Raw genomic sequence first — 24,646 nt, forward strand, 5'->3', positions numbered from 1 at the left:
TTGTTTCACACAGGGCTTTTTTATTTGTGTATTAGGCCACATCCCTTGGTGCCAAGCCAGCCAGAACTGTGTTCCTGTGTGTTTCTGCTCAAAAAAAGCTCTGAATTTAGGTATCAATGGCACAATGACACCTAACACATTAGAAACAGAAACAGAAGAGCCAAAAGAAAAACTAGTCACCATAAACCAAGGAGAATGACACAGTCTTCATCTGGCTTCAGTAGGGAAGGGGTTGTAGTAGGATATCCATAAAGAGGATGTCACCACACAAAAGGGTCCATCTCTGTTGACCACCTGCCAAATTCTGAATGTGGGGGCACAGAAAGCTCAGAAGCAGACAATGAATTGGTAGATTCTAATAGATAAAGACAGCCTTTCAGTACACACATATCACACCATTTTTAGAGATTTTAGGTCAAAGCCAAAACAATGGTGCCTGGAAAAACACTGAAAGCCAGTGGAGATCTTTTAATACTAGGAAGATGACAGATCCCAGGTAATAATCAGGCTGATGTGTTCAGAACCAGCTGAAACTTACTAATAACCTTTAATACCATCCCCTTTGAAAGAAGATCAAAAGGTGAGAGTCTTTCCTCAATACACTATCAGTCAGAGAACAGAAAATCAAACAATACTGGCTAGTAGAACAGGACTGTCTGAACATTTGCTTGCTTTGAAGAATCTGGTTGGGACTCAGGCTGATACTTATGAACATATATGAACATATGAAGCTGCCTTATACTGAATCAGACCCTTGGTCCATCAAAGTCAGTATTGTCTTCTCAGACTGGCAGCGGCTCTCCAGGGTCTCAAGCTGAGGTTTTTCACACCTGTTTGCCTGGACCCTTTTTTGGCGATGCCAGGGATTGAACCTGGGACCTTCTGGATGCTCTACCACTGAGCCACAGCCGCATTCATGGCTCTCCAGGGTCTCAAGCTGAGGGTTTTCACACCTATTTGCCTGGACCCTTTTTTGGAGATGCCGGGGATTGAACCTGGGACCTTCCGCTTCCCAAGCAGATGCTCTACCACTGAGCCACCGTCCCTCCCCCTGCATCAGAGGTGTCTTGGGACATGAACTAGCCTGAAAAGGCTTTGAGGGAGCCTCTCACTGGATTATCGAGAATCAGCCACTGCAATGGACATCTCCTCTACAGAATTCTATGGACGAAGAAGAGGCTGTACTCCTAAGGGATTATACTTCCTCATTCCCCACTCTAGATAAATTTTTTTTTTGTTCTGTTAACATCTTTAGCTGTCTCCTCCTTAGAAACTCCCTCTGGGAATTCTGTCATTACAATCATGCCAGTAACAGGAGTCCTACAAGGCTCAACGAAGAACCCCCCTCAAAAAGCAGAAGGCAACCCCTTTAATAATAGAAAACAGTCCTCCTTCAGGGGTGAAGCTTAGCGCACACACCTTGGCTGATTCCGCACTCACCTTTCTCCGGGGCAGGCTTCCGTTTCTGGGCGGAGCAAACTGGCGATTTCGCACCAGTTGCTCCGCGCCGGCATTTTGCGCAGGGCAAACCCACGATTTGTCTCACTGCAGTGTAAACCTGAAAAAACAGGTTTACGCTGCAGCAGGGCAAATCGCGGGTTTGCCTCACGCATGCTTCCGGCGCGGAGCAACTGGTGCAAAATCGCCAGTTTGCTCCACCCAGAAACGGAAGCCTGCCCCGGAGAAGGGTGAGTGCAGAATCAGCCCTTCTTGCAGAAACATTTTAGCCTTCAGTAGGCATTAGACCAGTATTGGAACAATATTCCAGCTCACCTGATCACTGACTACATCCTGCTGGTTAGCCATATCTCTTGTCTCCAGTGGACTATGTGCTCCATTCTGTGGTCTGTTTGCTAAGCTCTGTATTCCCACCCATGACTGGGACATAAGGAACTTTATTCTCCCACCTACTCCACTAGGAAATGAGTTCTTTGTAGGCTTGAATTACAAAGAGGAGAGATATAGGCAGGCAGATTTGATATACTGAATGAAGAAGGAAAGCAACTACATTATTGCCAGCACCCAGTAAACTGCCCATGTAGCTGTACCCCATGATGCAGAAAATGGAGGAAATGCCAATAAAACCAAGACATCTGCCCAATGAAGCCTTTAAAAAGTCACTTTCAAGTTTCTACTGGGTGATAAGCAGCAAGGAAAAACATTCTGACATTGCCCACTTAAACTTTTTATATATTTATGAAGGAGGTGATAGTATCTTTTTCTAACTCCAAGTTCTTTTTATGTACCTGAATAAACCCCGACAGATACTCAATATACTCAAAACTTGAAACTACTTCCCAATAGACTACTTTTCTCTCTAATTCTATGAACATGATGGCCAGACTGTGGGCTGCAGCTGTTGTCAGTGAGGTAATACAATGTTAGCAAATTACCACTGCTGAAAAACCAAGGAGCAGAGCCCAAAGCTGTCTCCACCAAGCATTTCTTAGTTGCTTAGAGAATTTATAATTTGTGGTTTATACCCAGCCCTATCCTGCAAGCGAGATACCCCACCTCTCCAACATTTATACTCCACCTCTCCAAAATCTGTTCAAGGCGGCTAACAGTGAAAGGACACTGAAAAACAATATAGACAATGTAAAAAGATGAGAAAACAAACAATGAAACCATATTAACATATAAATTAAATCAGCAACTAACAAGATTAGCAGTAAAAGAAAACAGATGCAACATAAAAGCAGGGCATAAAAGCCTAAGAGCATCAGTAGCAGGCAATGGTAATAAAATAAGATGGGTAAAAATGTAGTTAAAAGCTAAGGTGAACAAAAACAGTTTAGCCCAGGGGTGGCCAATGGTAGCTCTCCAGATGTTTTTTGCCTACAACTCCCATCAGCCCCAGCCATTGGCCATGCTGGCTGGGGCTGATGGGAGTTGTAGGCAAAAAAACATCTGGAGAGCTACCGTTGGCCACCCCTGCTTTAGCCTATCAACAAAGTATGTGCCAGCAAGGAAGAGGGCATTCCCCAGGAAGGATACTACCTGTGAGAAGACTTTTCTGTAGTCACCATTCACCTCACTTTTGTGAGAATGGACACTGAGAGTAATAACTGAGATGAAGACCTTAAATGGCAAGCTGGACCACAGGCGTCAAGTGCAGATCTTTCATCACAGGGATGACACCTCCTTGTATCCAGCTCCTAGCAGCAACCTGGCCATCACAATTTGGAGCAATTGGGATTTCCCAACAGTCTCCAAAGGTAATTCCACATAAAATGTATTACAGTATTCTAAACTGAATGTGATCAGAGCATGGATCAAAATGGCCAAATTACGTTTGCTGCTTATTAGCAGCAGAGGCAAACAGCAACCCTATAGGCATTTTGCTGTTGATTGTTCATCAACACCTGCTAGCCATGCACCTCCACTGTGTTAAGATCACCACCAATGTTTCCTCTAAGCTGCAGAGTCTTGTGAGCAAAAATTCTACTTTGTGAACAACTGGCATTAATGTTGTGAGCTAGTGGCATTAAAGTTGCGAGCTGCTGCATAAATTATTGTGCTCTGGGGTCATCCTTCCTGAACAAAGACAAAAATATGTGAGCTGGAGGCAAAAATTTGTGAGCTAGCCCACGCTAACTCAGCTTACTCAGAGGGAACACTGATCACCACCCGTTTCTAATGTCACAGAGTGCTCGAATTTTTCAGTATCTGCAGCTCAGAAGTAGCAATCATGTACCCATACTGTTACATATTAGGAACTATACATTAGGAAAGGCACTGCTAATAGGAACACAGAAGTACTGATACCTATATGCAACTAGTGATGAGACTGGAATACTATGTGCAATGATCCATATTCCAGAGAACCCATTCAAAAAGGACCAGATACAAACAAGAGAAAGAGATGACTTTAGGATCTGAGATCTTATGATGACTGACCTTTTCAACTTAGATGCAATGATAACATTCTACAAATGCACTAAAAGAAATGACAATAGGTGGAAGAGCTACACAGTACAGTAGACTGTAGATATAAGCATTAATGACTACAAAATGGCCACAAACAAGCTTCTCACTACAGAGTATGTCCTCTGTGTTTGTCAAACATGGTTTGGGTTAATATAGCTCTAACAACGGTGGGAAAACAAACAGGTAGATATTCCTTGTGCTTGCCAAAAAACAGGGTAGATGACCTTTGTTCTATTACAACTTAAAAGAAAAACATGGTTTTGTTCTCATCATAAATCAGATTCAGCACTGAACTAATGATAATTTACCAAAAAAGCTTATTTTTATTATTCTCAAGCACTTTTTGTGAAGTGAGAAAATTCTGTTTCTGGGATCTTCAGTAGGACATCCAGCTAATCTTAGAAATTCCAGATTTGTCAGTCCTGCTATCTTAAAAGTTAGAGCAAATAAAATAAATACAAATTCTCACAAACACATTTTTATACATTCTTTGTGTTTGGTCCTTTGTCTTTTTTGGTTTAGATATGTTATCAACATTTCCAAACTACCAGCATCTTTGACTGTAATTCACCCATCCTGTATGCATTTAATTCATTTGTGACCTGATTTTGTGAGTCACTGCACAGGCAAATGAGTGTTTAAGACAGGATATAATGTTTCTGCACCAGCACAAGATTAGTCTATGCCATCTACAGTAGCAACAGTTGCTGCCACCAAACATGATCTGCAAATCTGTTATGCAAAATGTTGGTAGTGTAAAGCCAATAACACTTGATGTGTAATAGTAAGAACAGAATACTCATCAGCAAGCAGCATCCTTCAAGGCTTTTCAGCTTCTTACAATTCTGATAACAGGTACTAACCTTTTAATAAAGAACTGATAGAAACAAGGAGCACAACGATAGGCTTGCCTCACTTGCCAAATATAAGAAGCTCCTTGTTAAAAGATCCTTTGTATGAATCTACACAATCAGGCTTTAATCTTGCAGAGATTAACCATGTAGATTTATAATTTGAGCAAATACAATTCCATTAATAAGCAAAGAGGATGATTTCTAATATCTGGGTGGGAAGAAGCTATAATTTACCTTGTCTGCCATGATCATGGAAGAGCCTCCATGGATACCTAGAATGGGTGTGAGGGTCTGGGCAGAAATGAAGTCCAGGATCTGGGCAATGGCTTCCTGGTCTGTATCATCAGCAAACACCACACCATGAACCCTCCGGTCAGACATGATATCACAGATGCGAGTGATGATGCTCTTGGGATCTGTCTCATTCATGGCCACCAGTTCCACACGAGGCGTGATAGAGAGATGATGGAAATCATCTTTCTTGTGGGCATCCGTGATGGCTACTTCGTCAGAGGTGCCCACCAAGATGACAGCAATGCCAATGCTAGGTTGGTGCTTTTGGGCCCAGGCCCCACCACCTGTTGTTGCTAAGACAGCCAGCATAAGCCAGAACTTTGAAGAACAGCACTCTGCTCCAGGCCTCATCTTCAGCTCTTACGCTCCCTGAAAAGAGACAAAGAAAATATATTTTTTTTAATCTTAGTCTTAAAATCTGACTCACAAAAGCATACCATTAGTCCAGTTAATAAATAAGTTTGGTTTTTATATCAAACATTTCTACTCCACTTTTCTGTCCCTGAGGGCCCCTAAGGAGTAAACAAATTTAGAACTACTAAGAATCCAAAAGAATCCAAATAAAGTGAGAAAACAGCAACAAACACAATTAGATGAAGAAGTGAGCAGTGACTCACAAAATCTCATATCCTGCCACAAATTTTGTTAGTCTTTTTGCTACTGGAGTCATGCTCTTTTCTGCTGCTACAGACTGACTAACATGGCTACCCATCTTGATCACTTAACCAATGAAAATCCACAAACCAAAGAGTCATGAGCTACCAAAGGCTTGGTTAAAGCTCAAGATCTTTCACAGATACTTGAAAGTCTATATAGTTACTAGATTTGATAGGGAGGGCATTCCATAGTCTGGCACCCCAGTCAGGAGGATAGTCACCTCACTAGTGATCACATCTGCCCTCAAGCCTGAAGATCAGGCCTCCAAGCTAGCAGAACTGAAGATATAATTTTGATTCACTCCCTAGAAATGCTGGGTTCTTTCTTCTAAACACTGAAGTGATGAAGAAAACTTGTGAGATCACCAGTACAATTCTGCTAATATCAGAGTACTCCCCACAGAATACTTTGGTGTGTTTTGTTTTAATAACACTGAATTCTTTTCATCTGCAAAGCACTTTACAAGCAACAACTAATTAATCCCCACAGCACCCCAGTAAAGTACATGTTGCTATCATCATTTTTCCAATCTGTATGCCACAGCAGTGAGGTTAGTACTGTGGGCCCCACAGGCAAATTGTGCCAGCAAAATTTAAACCTTAAGGGTATCCAAGTTATGTTCAAACCACACTAATGTCAGCCATTCAGTTAATATGAATGGTTGAGATTATTGGGAAAAATACCTTTGATACCATAATCTCACTCACACTGCAGTGACTAATTAAACCTGGCAAGGATTCCATTTGATTGCCCTAAACAATCTTTTGCACTTCTGCAATGTCAGAAGTTAACTGAAGAGTATTTGGGGTGAACTTGTAAAATCTGTTATTTTACACTTCAGTCTGAAATCTCCTCTCCTTACATTACATTCCAGATAAATGTCCAGAGTCACACCAACAAAAGCACTGGGTACATTGACTGTTGTCTCCAACCGATAAACTAACAGCTAATACCTCAGAGGGTGATGAGTTTAGCACAGCTTTATATGTTCTGTTATCTCCAACAGAGCCAGTAACTAATAAGATGTTTTGCTGACATTATACTCTCACTGATTTCCCCCCCCTCCTCACTTTATTCTCATTTGTGAAGGATCATTCACCTACCACTTATGCTGGTATTGCCCCATTAAAGCATGCTTCAGTTCTGACAGTCTCTCTCTCTCTCTCTCTCTCTCTCTCTCTCTCTCTCTCTCTCTCTCTCTCTCTCTCTCTCTCTCTCTCTCTCTCTCTCTCTCTCTCTCTCTCTCTCTAAAACACACACATACACTATCCTCAAAATATTACTCTCAAAACTATACGTTTTGTTCCATCATTAACAAAGTAAATTCACAGATAATTACAATTCACCAAAGGGATCAAAATCCACTTATAGACAGAAAGGGACACTATGAAACATCAATCGATTTTAGCTGCTGCTGGACTTCCAATCTTAGAACAAACTCATAAATGGAACAATGAGACTTTGAGAGTTCGACAAAATGAAAGGCTAACTTCACTGCAGAAAGACTGCTACTTTAATTGCAAGTCAGTAAATTAGATTCCTTCACAGGGAAAATGCAGACCTGCTACTTTGACTGCTGATTAATGCATTCTGCACATGGTCTTTTCCCAATGTAATATTATATTTATTCTTCTTCTGTGACCTCCCAAATTGTCTGCTTTGGATATCACCATTCTGTAACTGCTTTGAAGTACTCCAAAACACAGAAAGGTAGATTCTGCCAGGTCCAATCTCAGGAACTATACTGGGAATAGGAACAGTGATAATGCAGCCATGGGTGAAAAGTAAAGGAGTGGAGGGTGGGGTTCAGTGACAGTGAGGGTTCAAGGGGATCAGGGGTATGGATGCTGTTCCTCCTCCACTTGCTGCTGCAACTGAAGTTCTACTGCTTATAAAGTGTACCATTTATTATATGTATAGATTTGGATTTTGCTAGGGTTGTCAGGTCTGTGTTGAAAATTATCTGGAGACTTTGGGGATGGATCTGGGAGAGGGTGGGGTTGGGGAGGGGAGGGGCCTCAACATGATACAATGCCACAGAGTCTACCCTTCAAAGCAACTGTTTTCTCCAGGTGAGCTGACCTCTGCCAGCTGGAGATCAGTTATAAAAGTGGGAGATCTCCAGGCCCCACCTGGAAGCTGGCAACCCTACTTTGCAAATATTTAAGGAATGTCTTCACTTAATGTGGAATACCTAATCACACAGAAGCAATAATACCAATTTATGAACAATATCACATTGTTCTTTTGCCACAACATATTGCCCTTTACACTCCTAAAATGCAGTTTCCTGTGAAGTGGAAGGCAGCTCAGTTTAGCACTGCAGTGAAACATTCCACAATAACTTTGAACTTGTGTCACAGGAAGAAATGAAAAATAACTTCTCCAACTGAACCTTCAGGGAGAACTCAGGTAAGTAGAATTACTGAGGTTGGAATTTGGCCAGAATATCAGTACTACCAAACCAAAATGCCACAAGAACTTTATTTTAACACTGAACTTTCATAAAGGTTACTTCTAAGGCAAACATCAATAAAACTGCAAGGACACACAGGCACACTACTAATAGTATAAAGTATTACTGCAAATACAGTTCTGGTTAAATGGGGCTCCTGGTCATCAACAGTTGGAAGAGGAAATAGCTCTGTGTTGATCCAGGTTATCTATTAGCAACTTTCAACACACTGGTTCATAATATTCTTCTAAATCATCTTGAACATTTAATGGCTGTCTCAAGGATAGCTCTCCAATGGTTTAATTATTTCCTCTATGTTCCACAGAGTGGTACCTGAGGGTACCAAGTTCTTCTTCCTGGAACCTAGAATGAGTACTACAAAATTCAGTGGTATCTATTATTATTTAATAATTATATTTAGCCATTCAGTTATGACCATTCATAGCTATAGAGAGGAAAGGGCTATCACTGGTTACCAATAGAGTACCTGACGGTGCTGGTACTGACCTTCAAAGCCCTATGCAGCCTGGGACCCACATATCTAAGGGACCACCTCTCCCCATATGTTGTCTGGAGAGCCTTGCGCACAACAGACCATCACTTGCTGGTTGTCCCCAGCCCAAAGGACATCCACTTTTCTGCCTTGGTCCTGACCTGATAGAACACACTCCTACCTGAGATCAGGACCATAAGGAACCTATTAGTTTCCCAGGGCCTGTAAAATGGAGCTGTCCCACTAAGCCTTTGGTTGAGATGGTGGGTGCCCAATTATTTGGCCTCCTTTGCTGAAGCTTTTAGCTGCATATTGCCCATATTAATTGACCTTTACTGTTTTTATTATGACCTAGCTGCTTCCAGTGATTCAGGATTGTTAAATTTTATTATCTTTTGTACTGCCTGCCTTTTAATTGTTTTAAATATTATTTTGGTATAACTGTTTTAATGCTTTTGTAAATTGTTGCCTGTAACATGCCCTGAGCCCACTAGTGGGGGAGGGTGGGATAGAAATCTAAATAAATAAATAAAATATGTTAATGTTACCCATTTCAAAAGTAGCAACTGCCTCTTGAACCAGTGTCCAGAAGGCTGTGATCAAATGGATGAGAGTGATTACAGGCATGACAGAGGCAATGCTTATAGGAAAAGCAAGATTTTGACAGAACTGGATACCTTTTAGTATAATCATAAGCAGAGTTACAACCCTCAAAGTACATTGACTTTTTAAAAAACTTACAATTTTATTAGACTTAGATCTGCTTTTGGAAAGCAGCTGTCAATAGTTACAAAAGTGTTGCTGCTGATGTTTGCATAGGGAATCTTAGAACTCCTTGATAAAGCTGGCTTTGTCATACTGATCCATGCATCAGTACACTACTGAAATGCACTTTATAAGAAGATGCCAATGAATACAAATCAGAAATTTCTGCTGATACAGAATGCAGCTGCCCGCCTTATCTCTAGTGCAAGGTGCTAAAATCAGTTTCTGTATGTGTGTTACTGTATGTGTGTTAGCTACCAATCTGCTTCCAAATTCAATTCAAAGTGTTAGCAAACATCTAGTGGGTGTCTCAGGGATAGCCAGGTCTCAGATTCAGCAGGAGCTCATAGGAGCACAGCTCCTGAACCTTTCTGAGAGTTCCACCTCCTCCTCCCCAACTTGTCCATTGAATAGTAGGTGCAGCTGCATAACAATCCCTGGATTAGCTCCACCACCTATTTTTCTACAAAACGACCCCTGGGGATAGCATAGCTTTTAAGTCTTTAACGGTAAAAAAAAAAAAAAAAAATTCGAATAAGCCCTGGGGTCTTTTGAGATCTGCTCAAGAGCCTTTATTAATGGTCCCATCCTACCACCAAATAAAGTTGTTAAGGGGAGGGGAGTTTCTTCCCCCACACACACACACAAAAAAATTAACTAGTTTAAGTATAGCAACTGACTCAGCTTGTTCTTATTTAAGAGGATTTCTTTCACTTCTCTTTGAACAGAAACCAGTGCACCCTTTGAAACATCAGCCCTTGCAGTTGTTTGATGTCATAAACCATGGGGTGGTGCTCTGGCAGGAGGGTAGAAAGATTTGGGAAGACACTGCCTACCTCTGAGCATCTACAGAGTCAAATTCTAAAATTTTACAGACATTCTCTTCTTTACCTCATCTCTTCAAATTTATTTGATCAAAATGACTCCAATTCCTCAACAGAGGGAAAGAAAGGGATTGCTGCAAATGGTAAAGAAGAATTAAGGAAAACAACTCTATGACCAAACCAAAAACATGAATGTGAAAACATGGTGGTTGGGCTGTTGCACCTCCCTTATGGAATCAGTTCCCAAGGAGGCTAGGGAAAGTAATGCTGTTATTTAATCTTGGTAATGGTTGTAAGACACTTTTGTTGAAGTAATCTTTCAGTCTTTGTAGATTTTCTGTCTTTCTTTCAGTGTTTCTGGGCTGTTTTTCTAAACAATAACATGTAATTGCTTATTGGTTTAAAATTGCTGAAATTTTATTGGAATATTTATATTATAAGGTTGTGAGCCTATCTTGAGTGCAAGGGATGTATATAAATCCTTTTGCAATAAACGCATAAATCACTGATACTATATCTGGATTCCACAACAGACAATCTGCTCCTAGATCCAGGTAATAAGCAGTGTTTGTTGCCCAATATTATATCTCAACATAATGGTCATGATCTTGATGCCCAACCTCTATGTTTCAGCCTACGTATGTGTACCTGACATGTATGCAAGCAAAATATGAGCAAGATATTATGACTGGCCCCATAAATCATTTCTGTGGATTAAGGAAAATATCCAAGACTCTTTCCCTAGCAAAATTGTTTCGCATTTATGATTTGTACAAAGTGACAGGCTGATTTATTATGAGGGTTTTTATGTTTCAGATGAACACACTGAGACCAATTTACCACTAGCCTTATGCCGCTCTCACTCTCCTCTTAGTGGGGCTTCCGTCAGATTTCACACTATCTGCCCCGGGCTTCAACTTGCTCCGCCTGCAAACAAGATCCTCTAAAAACCAGTTGTTTGCCACCATGAAAAAGGCAAAGCTAGTTGCAGTTCCGGGCAGATAGTGTGAAATCTAACAGAAGCCCCACTGAGAAGAGGAGAATGAGAGCGGCATAAGGCTAGTGGGAAATTGGTCTCAGTGTGTTCATCTGAAGCACAAAAACACTCATAATAAAACAGCTAAACATTGCTAAACGTTTTCTTCACCATAGAGGGTTACAGGAACAACACCAATGATGTCCACAGAACTCTTGCATATGTTCTTACATTGCATATGGGGGTACATAACCTCTAGAAAGGGCAGAAACAAACCAATCTTGTATCTCAAACCATTAAGCTCTGAGGTTTGAGATTCAGATCCAATGTTAATCAATGATTATGTTGCTTTAATAAAAATCTGCAGCTGAAATCTAAAACGTAATATGAGGGGTGAAGGATATTGGCAAGGGCCAAGGATGAAGAATGAAGAAAAATGACTTGTGAATGAAATGGCAAAGTTGCTTTCAGAAAGGGAGGTCAGCATGGGGGGGAAATGCTTCAAGGCATTCCTTGGCTATGAACATCTTTGCTCTTCTGTTCAAATACTCTGAGAATCATTATCCCTTTTGCTCTATCAATCTGGCTTCTTCCACCAGTAACTTAGACCCAGTGCCAAAATCCACCCCACACCCACCTCCTGCAACCGCTTTAAAAATAGTATTTTAAAATAACCTTTGCCATCACTGATAGACCCAGACAGAATTATGGTAGCCTGCTCACCTCCCACCTAACCACTCCCCACAAAAGCCTCTGGATCAACAGTGATGGGAGAACAGACTGTCATCCAGCAAGAAGGTAGCATTTCATTTAGAAAGATGGATGTTCAGCGGAAGCGCCTGACATATTTTATTTGTCTCTGAAATGCCATGTTCACTTTGGCCACTGATAAGTGAAACTAATAATAATAAAGAATAACAATACACTCAAGTCAGTGATGAGCCAGGGCAGCAGAGGCAAGTGACCTCTGTAAGAGAGTAAGCAAATCTGACACACAGTGTAGCAAAGCCAAGAATTAAAATGATTCATTCTGGAAGACTTGGGAGCCCTTATCCACAAGCTGTTTCTCAATTGGGGGGGGGAGGGGTGTTGGAGTTGGTGCAGTTTAGTTAATTTGAGCCATGTAACATAACCTTGTTTCTTTCCTCCCTTCTTCTTCCCCTCTCTGGATAGATGAAAGCCTGGCAAATGTCTATACATCTCAAAAGAACCCGGATTCAAAAAGTGTCATATGAAATCTTCTATTATACCAGCTTTACTGATAGGGCAGTATGTATCTGCATCCTCCCTGAAGATGCTTGGTAACAACCTGTAACTCTAACATACCTATGCAACTGGTTCAACAGGCCACACCATCTGTAACAATCTGCATCCATCATTAGTTGGACTCTTCTGAATCTATTTTAAGCTTCTTAAAAATTCTAATCCAATTTCAATGCAACCTATAGCCACATAGCTGTCATTCTGATGAGATTTTAACTGAAAGTTATGCCCATTATGTGTGCCTTTCTATCTCATTGCTGCCTTCATCTATATGGCCAAAGCTAGCCTGATCTCATCAGATCAAATAGCTAAGCAGGGTCAGCCCTGATCAATATTTAGATGGGAGACCACCAAGGAAGTTCAGAGTTATGACACAGTGGTAGGCAATACCAATCCACTTCTGAATGTCCTCTTGCTTTGAAAACCCTATGGAGTCACCATAACTCTTTACAACTTGACAGCACTTTTCACCACTACCTTGCTCTTTCATCCAACCCATCATAGTTAATAAAAGATTTAAATTGCCACAAACAGATTAGACAGGCCACTAAACCAGGGGTGTTGGGCCAAGCCATGTCAGGCTGGGCTGTGTCTGTACCTATTTAAGATTAGGTAGTAGAGATATAAACTTTATAAATGGCACAGACAATCACAACTGAAAGATTTTTTAAAATAAAATTAAATAAAACATGCTTAAAACATTAGCACTCAGTCTTAGAGGGTGCTTTCTTTGTATCTTCCCTGCGATCCAGGGAACTGGGCAAAGGAAGCTCCGGCTCTTTCCTTCCTTCAGTTTTCTGGGACTGTCATGAGCAAAAAATTGGTTGACAGGTGATGTTCCTTTATATTCCAGGGGTGGCCAAACTGTGGCTCGGGAGCTTTATTATGTGGCTCTTGAAGCCCCCACTGCCCTGTTGGCCAGCTTGGAGAAGGTATTTGTCTCTTTAAATCACTTCTCCAAACCAAGCTAGCTGGCAACTTGGAGAATGCATTCAAAGTTAAAGTTGTTTTCTTTCCACCTCTCCCTCCCTCCTATTTGCTTTCCTCCCTCCCTGTCTTGCATCTCTCAGACATCTGATGGTCATGTCTTATGGCTCTCAGATATCTGATGTTCATGTCTTGTGGCTCTCAGACATCTGACATTTATACTATGTGGCTCTTAAATTAAGCAAGTTTGGCCACTCCTGCTATTATCTGAGGGTCACATTTTATGAGCTGGTTTTGTTCTTGGGTTTCAGTATTACAAAATTCCTATACATTGCAACATCTACAAAGGATGTATGCAAGTATAAATCAAAGCCTTTCCTTTTATATAGAAGCAGAAAAGAATTGTGACCCTTTTCACCAAGTTTTTTAAAACCAACAATTTATACAGGTATGCACCATTCATAATTGACAGATATGGAATCTGATTAAAACTTTACTCATGAGGTTTTCGAATGCAGAGGCTGCTCTGTTGATGCTAGTCACCTCAAAATGCAAGAAAAAGAAAACTGAGTATTGGAACTACCTAGCTTTATTGAGGTCACACTAGATGTGACAACATCGTCATAACCACCACAAGGACACTGCTGCCATTTTAAAGTCACTCAAAAATGCAACAAAGCGCCTTTTTGAGTACCAAAATAGCTGTGGAATGTTTGTATGTGTGGTCATTTCAGCCCTCAATAAGGCCAGGGGTATATCAGTCTGCTGTGCTGCAGGCCTGATCAGGATAAATTCCTTGTACTTTACTTTACTTTACTTTATTCGATTTATATCCCGCCCTACCCCACCGAGGTGGGCTCAGGGCGGCTTACAACAATAAATTGTAGCATTTTAATGGCTTTAACAGGGTGTTAGCATCCTCATGGCAGACACAAGGACACTGTCACATCCAGTTTGGCCCTCAGTGAGCCATGATTTTTAAAATCACTGGTAGTCTGATTGACAGTTAGGTAGAGAGGTCAGACTCAGGAACACAGAACAAAGAATCAGGGCCTAGACTTCTCTCTGAAGACTCCCCTGGCCACATTACCTTCAATGACAGAGCTAAAATAAGTACTTTTTCTATATCTCTCTTCCAATGGATGTTCAATTTTTCTTATGAGGAAGTCATGAACAGTCACTTAAGGGTAACAGCAAGTTCTGTCTCCTAAGGCTATAGTAACTCTATTTTAGTTTTACAACAGGTTAGGCTCAGCATTTCACCCCTCCTCCCAAGTTACCCATGCACATATATTTAGCTTACATGGCATTTCGTCAGAAACTCCTGGCTTAATTTCACTTTGGATCTCCTTCTTATTTTCAATCTATCTCAATATTGTTCTTTAAATTCTCTTGCCAAGATAATTCAGGCTACCAAGTGTTGCCACAAGGCTCTGTGATTAACTGTAGGGCATAGAATCAGCCATAGCTATTGTTTCACTTTTCTGGCTTTTAGCATCTCTGTGTGTGTGTGTGTTCATGTGTGCGTGGTGCATTGGTTGTGTTCTTTTGCCTTGACTCCACCAAAATTACTTGTACATTCTTGCTATCAGGATTTCAATGACTAAATAGAAACTCTGTACCATTACTAAGTAACTGTCACTTGTCTGTTGCATAACTGCAATGTCACTGTAAACAAATACAGTCGCTCCATGCTACCACTATGCCCAGATCCTGTACGTTTTAGACAGTACAATGCCTTTACACTTCATTTAACATTACAGACTCTCTGTGATAAGTCATCAGAAGCATCTCAAACCTTGCTATATTTTGCATTCTGACTTTTTAAAAAACTTGTTACCCTGACCCCTTGCATACATTCCAGCACACATGCAGACACATGCTAAGCAGAATACACATTTTTGCACAAATAATTTATATGATAACAGAACCAAAGCTAATCCTTTTCAAAGCCTGCCCTATGTACAGCATTTACACATCGAAAAATAGATGCTTTGGCAGTACCTTCCAGGGATCTGAAGAGAACAGCACTACTTATGTCACAGAAATTATAAATGAAAAGCTTCCGTTTGATAATGTCCTCTTTCCCCTGGTCATCTCAAGATAGTTCTCCATAGAATATTCCCTCACTAGTTATAGAGCTGGAAATTACTCAAGCCATGGGGCTTCTGCCATTAGAACATTGTCCTGTAATCTAATAAAGCACACCCTTAGGAGCAGACTAAAAAAAATTCTGGCTTTCCATTATATCCCATTATATTAATTAAGCTCCTGTAGATGAGCCTAAACAATTCATTTCATCACATGTTGTTTCTACCTTTTAAAAAATACCTATCTGTGGCTATCGCATCAAACCACACACATAGCCATCTTTCTGCCAAACCAAAGATGATTAGTTCTCTTAACCTTTTCTCATAAGCTAGTTCTGTTTGCTCTTTAAGATGACAAGCCAGAGAGAATTAAGATAAGTGCCAAAATATTAAGGATGGGGTTAGCTTTGTCTGGGTTAGATTAGCTGGCACAAATAAGCTGACCTGCTGGAGCAAATTTAACACACACACAAAAGCCATTAAGTGAGACAGCAGGTCACTGTGACACTGCCCAGCATTGGCACACAAATACCAAGAGAAAGCAGATTGGAAAGCTCATTTTCTCTCTGTTGTGTCTTACAGGGTCAACCTAGAACTACCATTTCTGTGCCAGGACCTGAACCCTTGGACAACTATAAAGCAATGTAATATGACTCCTTGTTGCTAGGCAGCTGAGAAAAAATAAATTCCACTCCACTCTGCAGGACTCATTTACAGCAGCTGCGATTCCATAAACGAGCAAAAAGAGAGTGGAAGCAGACTCTATGGAAATCATGGAGCTTCTCTCTTTCATTTCACGTCTATTATGGCATATGTCAGGATATCACCCAATGTTCCCTCTAAGCCTTAGGGTCTTGTGAGCAAAAATTCTACTGTTTGAGCTACAGGCATTAAAGTTGTGAGTGAGCAATTTTGCTACTGCATAAATTAGTTTGCTCTGCATAAATTAGTTTGCTCCTTCCTGAGCTAAGACAAAAATGTGTGAGTTGGAGGCTAAAAAAACCTATGAGCTACTTCACACTAACTCAGCTTAGAGGGAACACTGCACTACCACCCAATGATGTAACATGAAGGGGGATGGGACCATGCTATAATATAATGCCACATGTCATATTATGTGATATATTACCGGGTAGTCAGAAGAAAGAAACACAAAATAGTGATAGCTCCACAGTTTTGCACTGTTTACTTCTACCTGGATACAGCTTACAGGTATAAAAGATTAGCATACACATCAATTTGCTGGCTTCCTATAGTACCTATAGTAAATATAAGACTATGATTTCATTTGCTGGAGCAGAAGCTTTGTGTCCACCATAATGCCACCATAATAATGAACAGTAAAGTCAAAGCAGGTTCCAAAGGTCTTCTGTGAGCTAAACTACATGTTACATCTTTCGAGAATTGGGATTCCCTGGACCCAACTCACTTTCCACACATTCACACAGCAGGTGCAGAAAAGGGCATTTTTAAGTCCCCATGCTGCAGTTCTGCCTGGAACTGCAGCATGAAGGAAGGAGAGGCTTTTGCCTTCCCCTCCATGGTATTTTCCCAAGCTGAAATGGTCCCAACAATAAGTTATTTGCATAATGTTGGAGTTGCACATGCTTACAGTGCAGTTCCAACATTATACAAACAGTTTCCTGCAGGGGCTGTTTCAGATCAGGAAAACAAGATGGAAGGGAAAGCAGGAGCATCTCCTCCACTCACCCCACAGTTCCAAGCAAAATCAGACTCCTGGGGACTTTCTGCACAGCTGCTGTGTGACTGCAGGGAAACCTATGAAAAATCTCAATCCAACTCATCAAAAACCATAACACGTAGTTTTATCCTCATAAAAGGAGTAGCTGGGATGGCCAAATCTCCCTTGTGAAAAGAAAAACTGAAAATTCAAAACCCAAAAGAACCTCTAGAAGTAGTCAAACTGGGGTAGGGAGTGAAACAGAGGAAAGTGCATTCATGTTCTACACCCCAAAGCCCTTTTCAGTCAGTATAATTCTGGTACTGTTATCTGGCACTATATATCAGGGGAGGCCAACGGTGGCTCTCCAGATGTTTTTTGCCTACAACTCCCATCAGCCCCAGCCATTGGCCATGCTGGCTGGGGCTGATGGGAGTTATAGGCAAAAAACATCTGGAGAGCTACCGTTGGCCACCCCTGCTGTATATGATCCTCTCAAAACATGCAATCACCATTCTGTCTGAACACAAGTACTTTCTAGCCTATATGAAGAATTGGATGATTGTATTCTTTATACCAAGAGTTTGACAAAGGGCATACTGGTATATATGAAAGATGCCTCTCTCTGCGCATGGTTGTGTCTGCTACTATGAGCATGAGTGACTGCAAACAGATGGGACACAGTGACATGCATCTGGGAGGTATATGCCTTCAGAATACAAGAATAGGTTCCATCAACTTAGGACACCATTTTTTAAATCCACTATGCAACTGAAGTTAGATCAAAAATATAATGCAAAAACTTCATTCCATTATAGAGTAACTTTTGAAGATATTTCATTCAGTCTTCACATCTTGCTCTTGAGGCACCAATTTTTCCTCCCTTTCCTGTACTGCTTCTAGTCTTATCACTTCAATGGTGTCCTTTTCTTCTGCAGTGATTTCACGAGTGGAATGGTCCCTCACTAATGGGTATAAGCTCCTCCTCCGGAACAGGGTTGGTTCTTTCTATCAATCCAGTCTATTCCCTGGAGACTTCCCAGTCTTGCCAGCCCTGTTGCAAGAGTAGGACAAGTTTGATACTCAGAAGAGCACAGTGATACAGCCAGAAGAAGCTGAGAAAGACCCCTGCAATGGCAGACCACGGTCGGCAGAGGAAATGGCCACCAGCATCAGGGTTGGCCCTGACAACTGCGGCCATGCAACGGCCTCTGCAGAAAGTCCTGCATGGCATAAGACCTCCTCTTCTGAACCCTTACTGGCGGAAAGTGGTAGAGTCTGCATGTAGTCTTCTACAGTGCAGCCCAAGCATCAGCAGTTTAGCTCAGCGTGCAACTCATGAAGAGACTTGTAAGCAGTGTGAGAAGCAAACAGCGGGTGCCCAGGGTCCCAGCAGAGAGGAGAGAGGTCATTCCCAGAGGGGTGAACTGCAAACAGCTGCCCTTTTGTAGCAGAGCAGAGAACCGGTGTTTTCCAATCATGGTGATGAGGACCTGGCCTTGAAAATGGAGGTGCCTAGTGCACCTCCCTACTTTTGTGATAGTATATGGGGAGGTCTTTAGAGCAGATTGTAAGGAGTAGGTACATTGTGCGGCCATTTAGAGAGTCCTAGCTCCTTAATGCCGACTTTCCCACTTTTACTTTCATTTTCCAACCTCCAGACCAGTAAAGATGGAAGACAGGCTGGAGAAGTCTGGCAGCAAAAGGAGTTCACCCACTGACTTTGAGCCCTCTAAACACTCTTGCCTCTCATTTGATTCAGGCTTCTGCTGAGGATACAGAGGCAGATCTCACAGGGGAGGATGCCAAAGCTAACCTATTACAGTGGCTAAAAGGGGAGCTCTTAAAAGAATTAGATCATCCCCAAGGCACAGGCTCAGAAGCATCCTCCCAAGGCAGGCATAGTCAGGTCCAAAAAAAGGAGGGGGGACAGACACAAGCCCTGCAACATTTCCTGTCAGATCAAAAAAGAGCAAACTGATTTCCCTATAGTTGATTTCCCTATAGTTAATTCTCATGAAGAAGACAACTCTGATACTTCCAATCCATCATCTGAAAAGGAGGAGGAGGAATTATCTGAGGAGGAAGTAGTGCTCACAGTACAGCCTAGACTATTCTCTTTGGAATACAATGCCTGTTGCCCAACATGCTTAGAGACCTTGATTTTGCTTCCACTCCCAAAGAGCAGGTGGATCTAGACCCAGAACTTTCAGCAGGTTCTGGGAAAATGAAGCACATATTGGGGGTCCTTTTACCAGCATCTTTCTTTCGTATAATTAAAACAGAATGGGAGCACCCAGCTAAACCCAAGAACAACCAACAATTGTTTTCTAAGTGGTATGGGTTGATTTCAGAAGCCACCAAATGGCTTAAATTACCAGTGGTTGATGACCCAGTTAATAGCGTCCTCTCCAGTTCGGTGCTGCCAATGGATGTGGATGGTCTTTCCAGGGATTCCTGCAACAGACGAGAGGAACGGGCTCTATGAAAGGACTTTAAGGCTTCTTCATGGTCAATTAGAGCATCCACCACAGGCTCACTATTTTGTGCAGTGTATTCCAACTTGGCGACAGTGGAGAGTGGGGTGCCAAAGGAGTTTAAAGACAAACTAAAGAAAATTGCTTTAGCAACAGCATTTATAGCTGATGTGATTCTCATTGTTGAGAATCACAATGTGCTGCAGTGTGGCTGCCCATCAAAATATCTGGCTTAGAAGCTAGGATGCGGATGTGACAGCACAAGCCAAGGTTGCAGCCAATCCATTCTCAGGTATGAAACTCTTTGGAGATGGCCTGGAAAGGTTTCTTGTCAAGGGCAAAGACAAAAAGAAAGTGTTGTCTTCAAAGAAAAAAACACCAAACATAGGAAACATTACCAGTCATTTCGAGACTCCAAAAAGTCTTCAAGTGCTTCCAGTTTCAAGACCTTCAAGAGAAATGGCAGTCCAGAAGTTGTGAGTCCAAGTTTTATGTCGGAAAGACAGATTAGGGAGTTAAGAGTACTCCTAAGAAAAGAGGATCCCAATGATTATATTGGCAACTCAAAGACACAGGGGATTGGAAGCCACCTATGCTATTTTGCGGACCAATGGAAATGATCAGTGATCATTTCCCCCTCCACAGTTTTGACAATTGCCCAGAAAGTGAACCTAGAAACTCACTGACTGATGTTGAAAGCCATTCAACACTTGATGGACATAGGGGCCATAGAGTTGCTTCTGGTTTCCCAGAGGGATCAAGGAGTTTATTCAATCCTCTTTATGATCCCAAGACAGAATGAAGAGATCAGGGCAATTCTGGATCTAAAATGGCTAAACAAGTTTGTCAAAACCAGAAAGTTTCAGATGGAGACACTGAAGTTCATTCCTTTAGCCATTCAGTCTCAAGATTATCTGGCATCCACAGATCTCTCAAATGCTTATTTGCATATATCAATTCAAGATACTCACTGGAAGCTCCTTTGTTTCACCTACAATGGGAACCATTATCAAATAGTCTTCACAAAAATTTTGGTTGCTCTGGTGGCTCACCTGCAACTATGGGGAGGTGGCACTATTTCCATACTTGGATAATATTCTAGTCAAGGCTCAATCTTACCAGCAGAGTCTGGACGTGACCAAGCTAATGGTAGTGACATTGCAGGAGCACAGATCTGTAGTAAATATGTCTAAGAGCAACCTGTTGCCAGTGCAGCGACTGGTGCACCTAGTCTTACAGATAGATACTCAATTGGACAGAGTGTTTCTGATGGTCAAGTGAAACTGAGACTGGTGGTGGTGGAAGTTCTCTCTTTACCGAGGGTTCAGGTGATGGTGTTAACGAGACTATGAGGTGTGGTGGTTTCATGCCAAGATGTGCTGCCTTGGGCATGATTTCATGCCCGGCCACTACAAAGACTCTTATGTCCTTTTCAAAATGTCATCTCCAACAAAATCCACAATTTGGTAAAAATACCAACAGAATTGCTTCTTCAACTCCAGTGGTCAGCTCCCTCATGGTTTCTTCAGCAAGTGCCATTGCAGGATCCACAGAGATTAGTCATGACCACAGATGCCAGCCTGACTGGGTGGGGAGCACACTCTCAGGGACAGATGGCCCAAGGTGTGTGGTCCCAGGAAGAAGTCAGAGTATAAGATTTTGGAGCTCCAGGCCATTTGACTAGGGCTGATATATTTTGAAAAGTTCCTAACAGGTTGTCATGTGTTAGCAAAGACAGACCATGTGACAGCAAAAACCTATGTGAACCAGCAAGGGGGGACCAGTGGTCATGCCTTGCACCAAGAGGCCAGCTCCCTGACAAAACGGGCCGAGCCAAGGCTGTTGTTATTGAAAGTGATCCATATGGCTACTAATGGGGCTCCCCCGGTGGGAGCACATTCGGCCAGTGCTGAGAAAGCTGCACTGGCTACCTATTGTGTCCTGAGTCCGTTTCAAGGTGTTGGTATTGACCTTTAAAGCCCTCTATGGTCAGGGGCCTGTCTATCTGCGGGACCACCTTTCCCCACACGTTCCCCGGAGAGCACTGCATTCAGGGACAAAAAATCTGTTGTCTATCCCTGGACCAAGGGAGGCTAGGTTGCAGCAGACGCGAGCTAGGGCCTTCTCGGTGGCAGCGGCAGAATTGTGGAATACTCCCCCAGAGGCCATAAGGGTCCTGCGCAATCTTTCTACTTTCCGCAGGGCCTGTAAGACCGAACTGTTTCGACAGGCCTTTGAGAACTAACCTAATTTGGGAGAGAGCTGCCACTCTACACCGTTACAGAGTACCATGATCACCATTTACATTGATATCTACGTCAAATTATATTATAGTGATACAGCACCAAAAATGCAATGGAATGTTTTAAATGTTTAAGTGTTTTAAATAATTTTAAATTGTAGTTTTTTATTGGTTAAATTGTAAAAATGTATGTTGTTAGCCGCACTGAGTCCGCTTGCGGAGAGGGCGGGATAGAAATTTAAAGTAATAAATAAATGTGGCAGGCAAGATCAACATCCTGGCTGACTGGCTGAACAGGCAGAGCTGCATTAGATGGAGTAGATGCTGGACAGGTCAGTCTTCCAGCAGCTTTGTCAGAGATATGGCAGGATGGAGATGGATTTTTCACCACATCAGCAAACCATCAAGTGCCAAGGTTCTTCACAAGACAAAGAGATGAACTGGTGGAAGGGGTTGATGCCCTCAAATGCAATTGGCCAAAGGGTCTTCTGTATGTTTTTCATAGAATCATGGAATCATAGCATTAAAGGTACCTCCAGGGTCATCTAGTCCAACCCCCTGCACAATGCAGGAAACTCACAAATACCTCCCCCTAAATTCACAGGATCAGCATTGCTGTCAGATGGCCATCTAGCCTCTGTTTAAAAACCTCCAAGGAAGGAGAGCCCACCACCTCCCAAGGAAGCCTGTTCCACTGAGGAACCGCTCTAGCAGTCAGGAAGTTCTTCCTAATGTTGAGCCCAAAACTCTTTTAATTTCAACCTGTTGGTTCTGGTCCTATCTTCTGGGGCCACAGAAAACAATTCCACACCATCATCTATGTGACAGCCCTTCAAGTACTTGAAGATGGTGATCATATCATCTCTCACCAGGCTAAACATGTCCAGTTCTTTCAACTTTTATTCACAGGACTTGGTCTCCAGACCCTTCACCATCTTCATCGCCCTCCTCTGGACCCGTTCCAGCTTGTCTATATCCTTCTTAAAATGTGGTGCCCAAAACTGAACACAATACTCCAAGTGAGGTCTTACCAGAGCAGAGCAAAGCAATACCATCACTTCACATGATCTAGACACTATACTTCTGTTGATACAGTCCAAAATTGCATTCACCTTTTTAGCTACTGTATCACACTGCTGAGTCATGTTCGGGGTATGGTCCACTAAGACCCCTAGATCCTTTTCACACATACTAGTGCTAAGACAAGTCTCCTCTGCTGCAGTTTATTCCACGAGTCATACAGAAATTACTGGAACAGAAAGTGGAGTTGGTTCTAAGGGTCTGGTTTCAGAACTTGCTGAGACTGTCAAGGGCGATGCCCTGGCAATTGCCAGTAACCAGGGATCTTGTAAGAGAAGGGGTAATGTGCCTGGACCTCCTGCAGTTAAATGCTTGGAGGTTGAGCGGGCTCACCTAGAAGGTTTGGGTTATTCCCAAAAAGTAATTGACATAATGTTAGCCTCTAGGAAGGGGTCAACAGAGTGTACAATAATACTTGGCAGGTTTTTCATACATGGTGTCTGGAAAAGGGGTGAGACCCTTTAACAGTGTCTGTATAACACATTCTAGTCCTTTTACAACAGGATTTGGATAAAGATTTGTCCACCAGTACATTAAGGAGACAAGTAGCAGCCATTTCAGCTGTTAGGGAGGCAGGGAAAGGGAGGTCCTTAAACTCACATCCATATGTCAAGCGGTTTCTGAGAGGTACTTCTTTGTTGAACCCTCCATAGGTTTCCGACCTGGAAGTTAAATGTACTGAGAGCATTGTGTGAGCCTCTTTTTGAACCCATGGCTACATGTGGGGCTAAAGAGCTGACTTTCAAAATGTTGTTTTTGGTTGGGATTACCTCAGCATGGAGAGTATCATAGATGAAGGCTCTGGCAGTAGAAAAAGAGTTTTGCATTTTTCATGCCGACAGGGTAGTGTTGAGACCAGATCACACTTTTATTCCCCAAGTAAACTCAGTTTTTCACACATTCCATAAGATTGTCCTTCCTTCCTTTTGTCCTAATCCACAGCATGAGAAAGAGAAGGAGTGGCATTGCCTGGATGTTAAACAGGTGCTCAGTTTCTATATTGAGAGAGCTAAGGCATATAGAAAAGCTGGCGCTCTGTTTTATGTAACTCTTCTTCTTTGGGGAAGCCAATATCTCCATACACACTGAGCAGGTGGATGAGGAAGTGTATTTCAGAGGCCTACAAGGTGGAAGGGCTTGATCCTCCAGGGGGGGTTACAGCTTATTTACTAAGGGGGGCAGCTACATCAGCTGTGTACAGAGCTTTCCCAACAATGGAAACTATCTGTAAAGCTACCACTTGGAGATCAGTGCATTCCTTCACCAGACACTATAAGGTAGATAAATGGGGGTCCGCTAAAGTGGCCTTTGGCTGCCGAGTGCAGCAGCATACACTTTCAGAGGAAGCTGTTCTCACCCTTAGGGCACATTGCTTGTGTATGTCCCATTAGTGATGGACTGTCCCACTCCTGGAACCACCGGAGAACGGAAGCACTTACTGTGAAGCTTCCTTCTCAGTGGTTCTGAAGTGGGATGGTCCAACTCGCCCGGTAGTTGACAGCTTCCTGGCTGTTAGAAAACGTATAGTGTCATTATGTATCTTCATAAGGGGGGGGGGGGGCTTGTTTTGATGTTTCTGCTGTAAACCGGCACAAGGTGCTGAGTTACATTTCAAAGAGAGGAACAGTGGCTCAGTGG

At 42.2% G+C, this 24,646-nt stretch overlaps 1 protein-coding gene across 1 annotated transcript in view; it reads right to left on the bottom strand.

Moving 5' to 3' along the window:
- The window catches only part of GRIN2B (glutamate ionotropic receptor NMDA type subunit 2B), a 502,950-nt gene that overhangs the window by 409,689 nt on the left and 68,615 nt on the right, over positions 1 to 24,646 (bottom strand). The window contains exon 2 of the mRNA XM_060245306.1: positions 5,019 to 5,447. Coding sequence (XP_060101289.1) covers positions 5,019 to 5,429 — 411 coding nt within the window. The 5' untranslated portion in view covers positions 5,430 to 5,447. The remainder of the gene's footprint in view (positions 1 to 5,018; positions 5,448 to 24,646) is intronic.

The sequence above is a fragment of the Heteronotia binoei genome, chromosome 8 (genome assembly GCF_032191835.1).
Source record: "Heteronotia binoei isolate CCM8104 ecotype False Entrance Well chromosome 8, APGP_CSIRO_Hbin_v1, whole genome shotgun sequence".
NCBI classification, from domain to species: domain Eukaryota; kingdom Metazoa; phylum Chordata; class Lepidosauria; order Squamata; family Gekkonidae; genus Heteronotia; species Heteronotia binoei.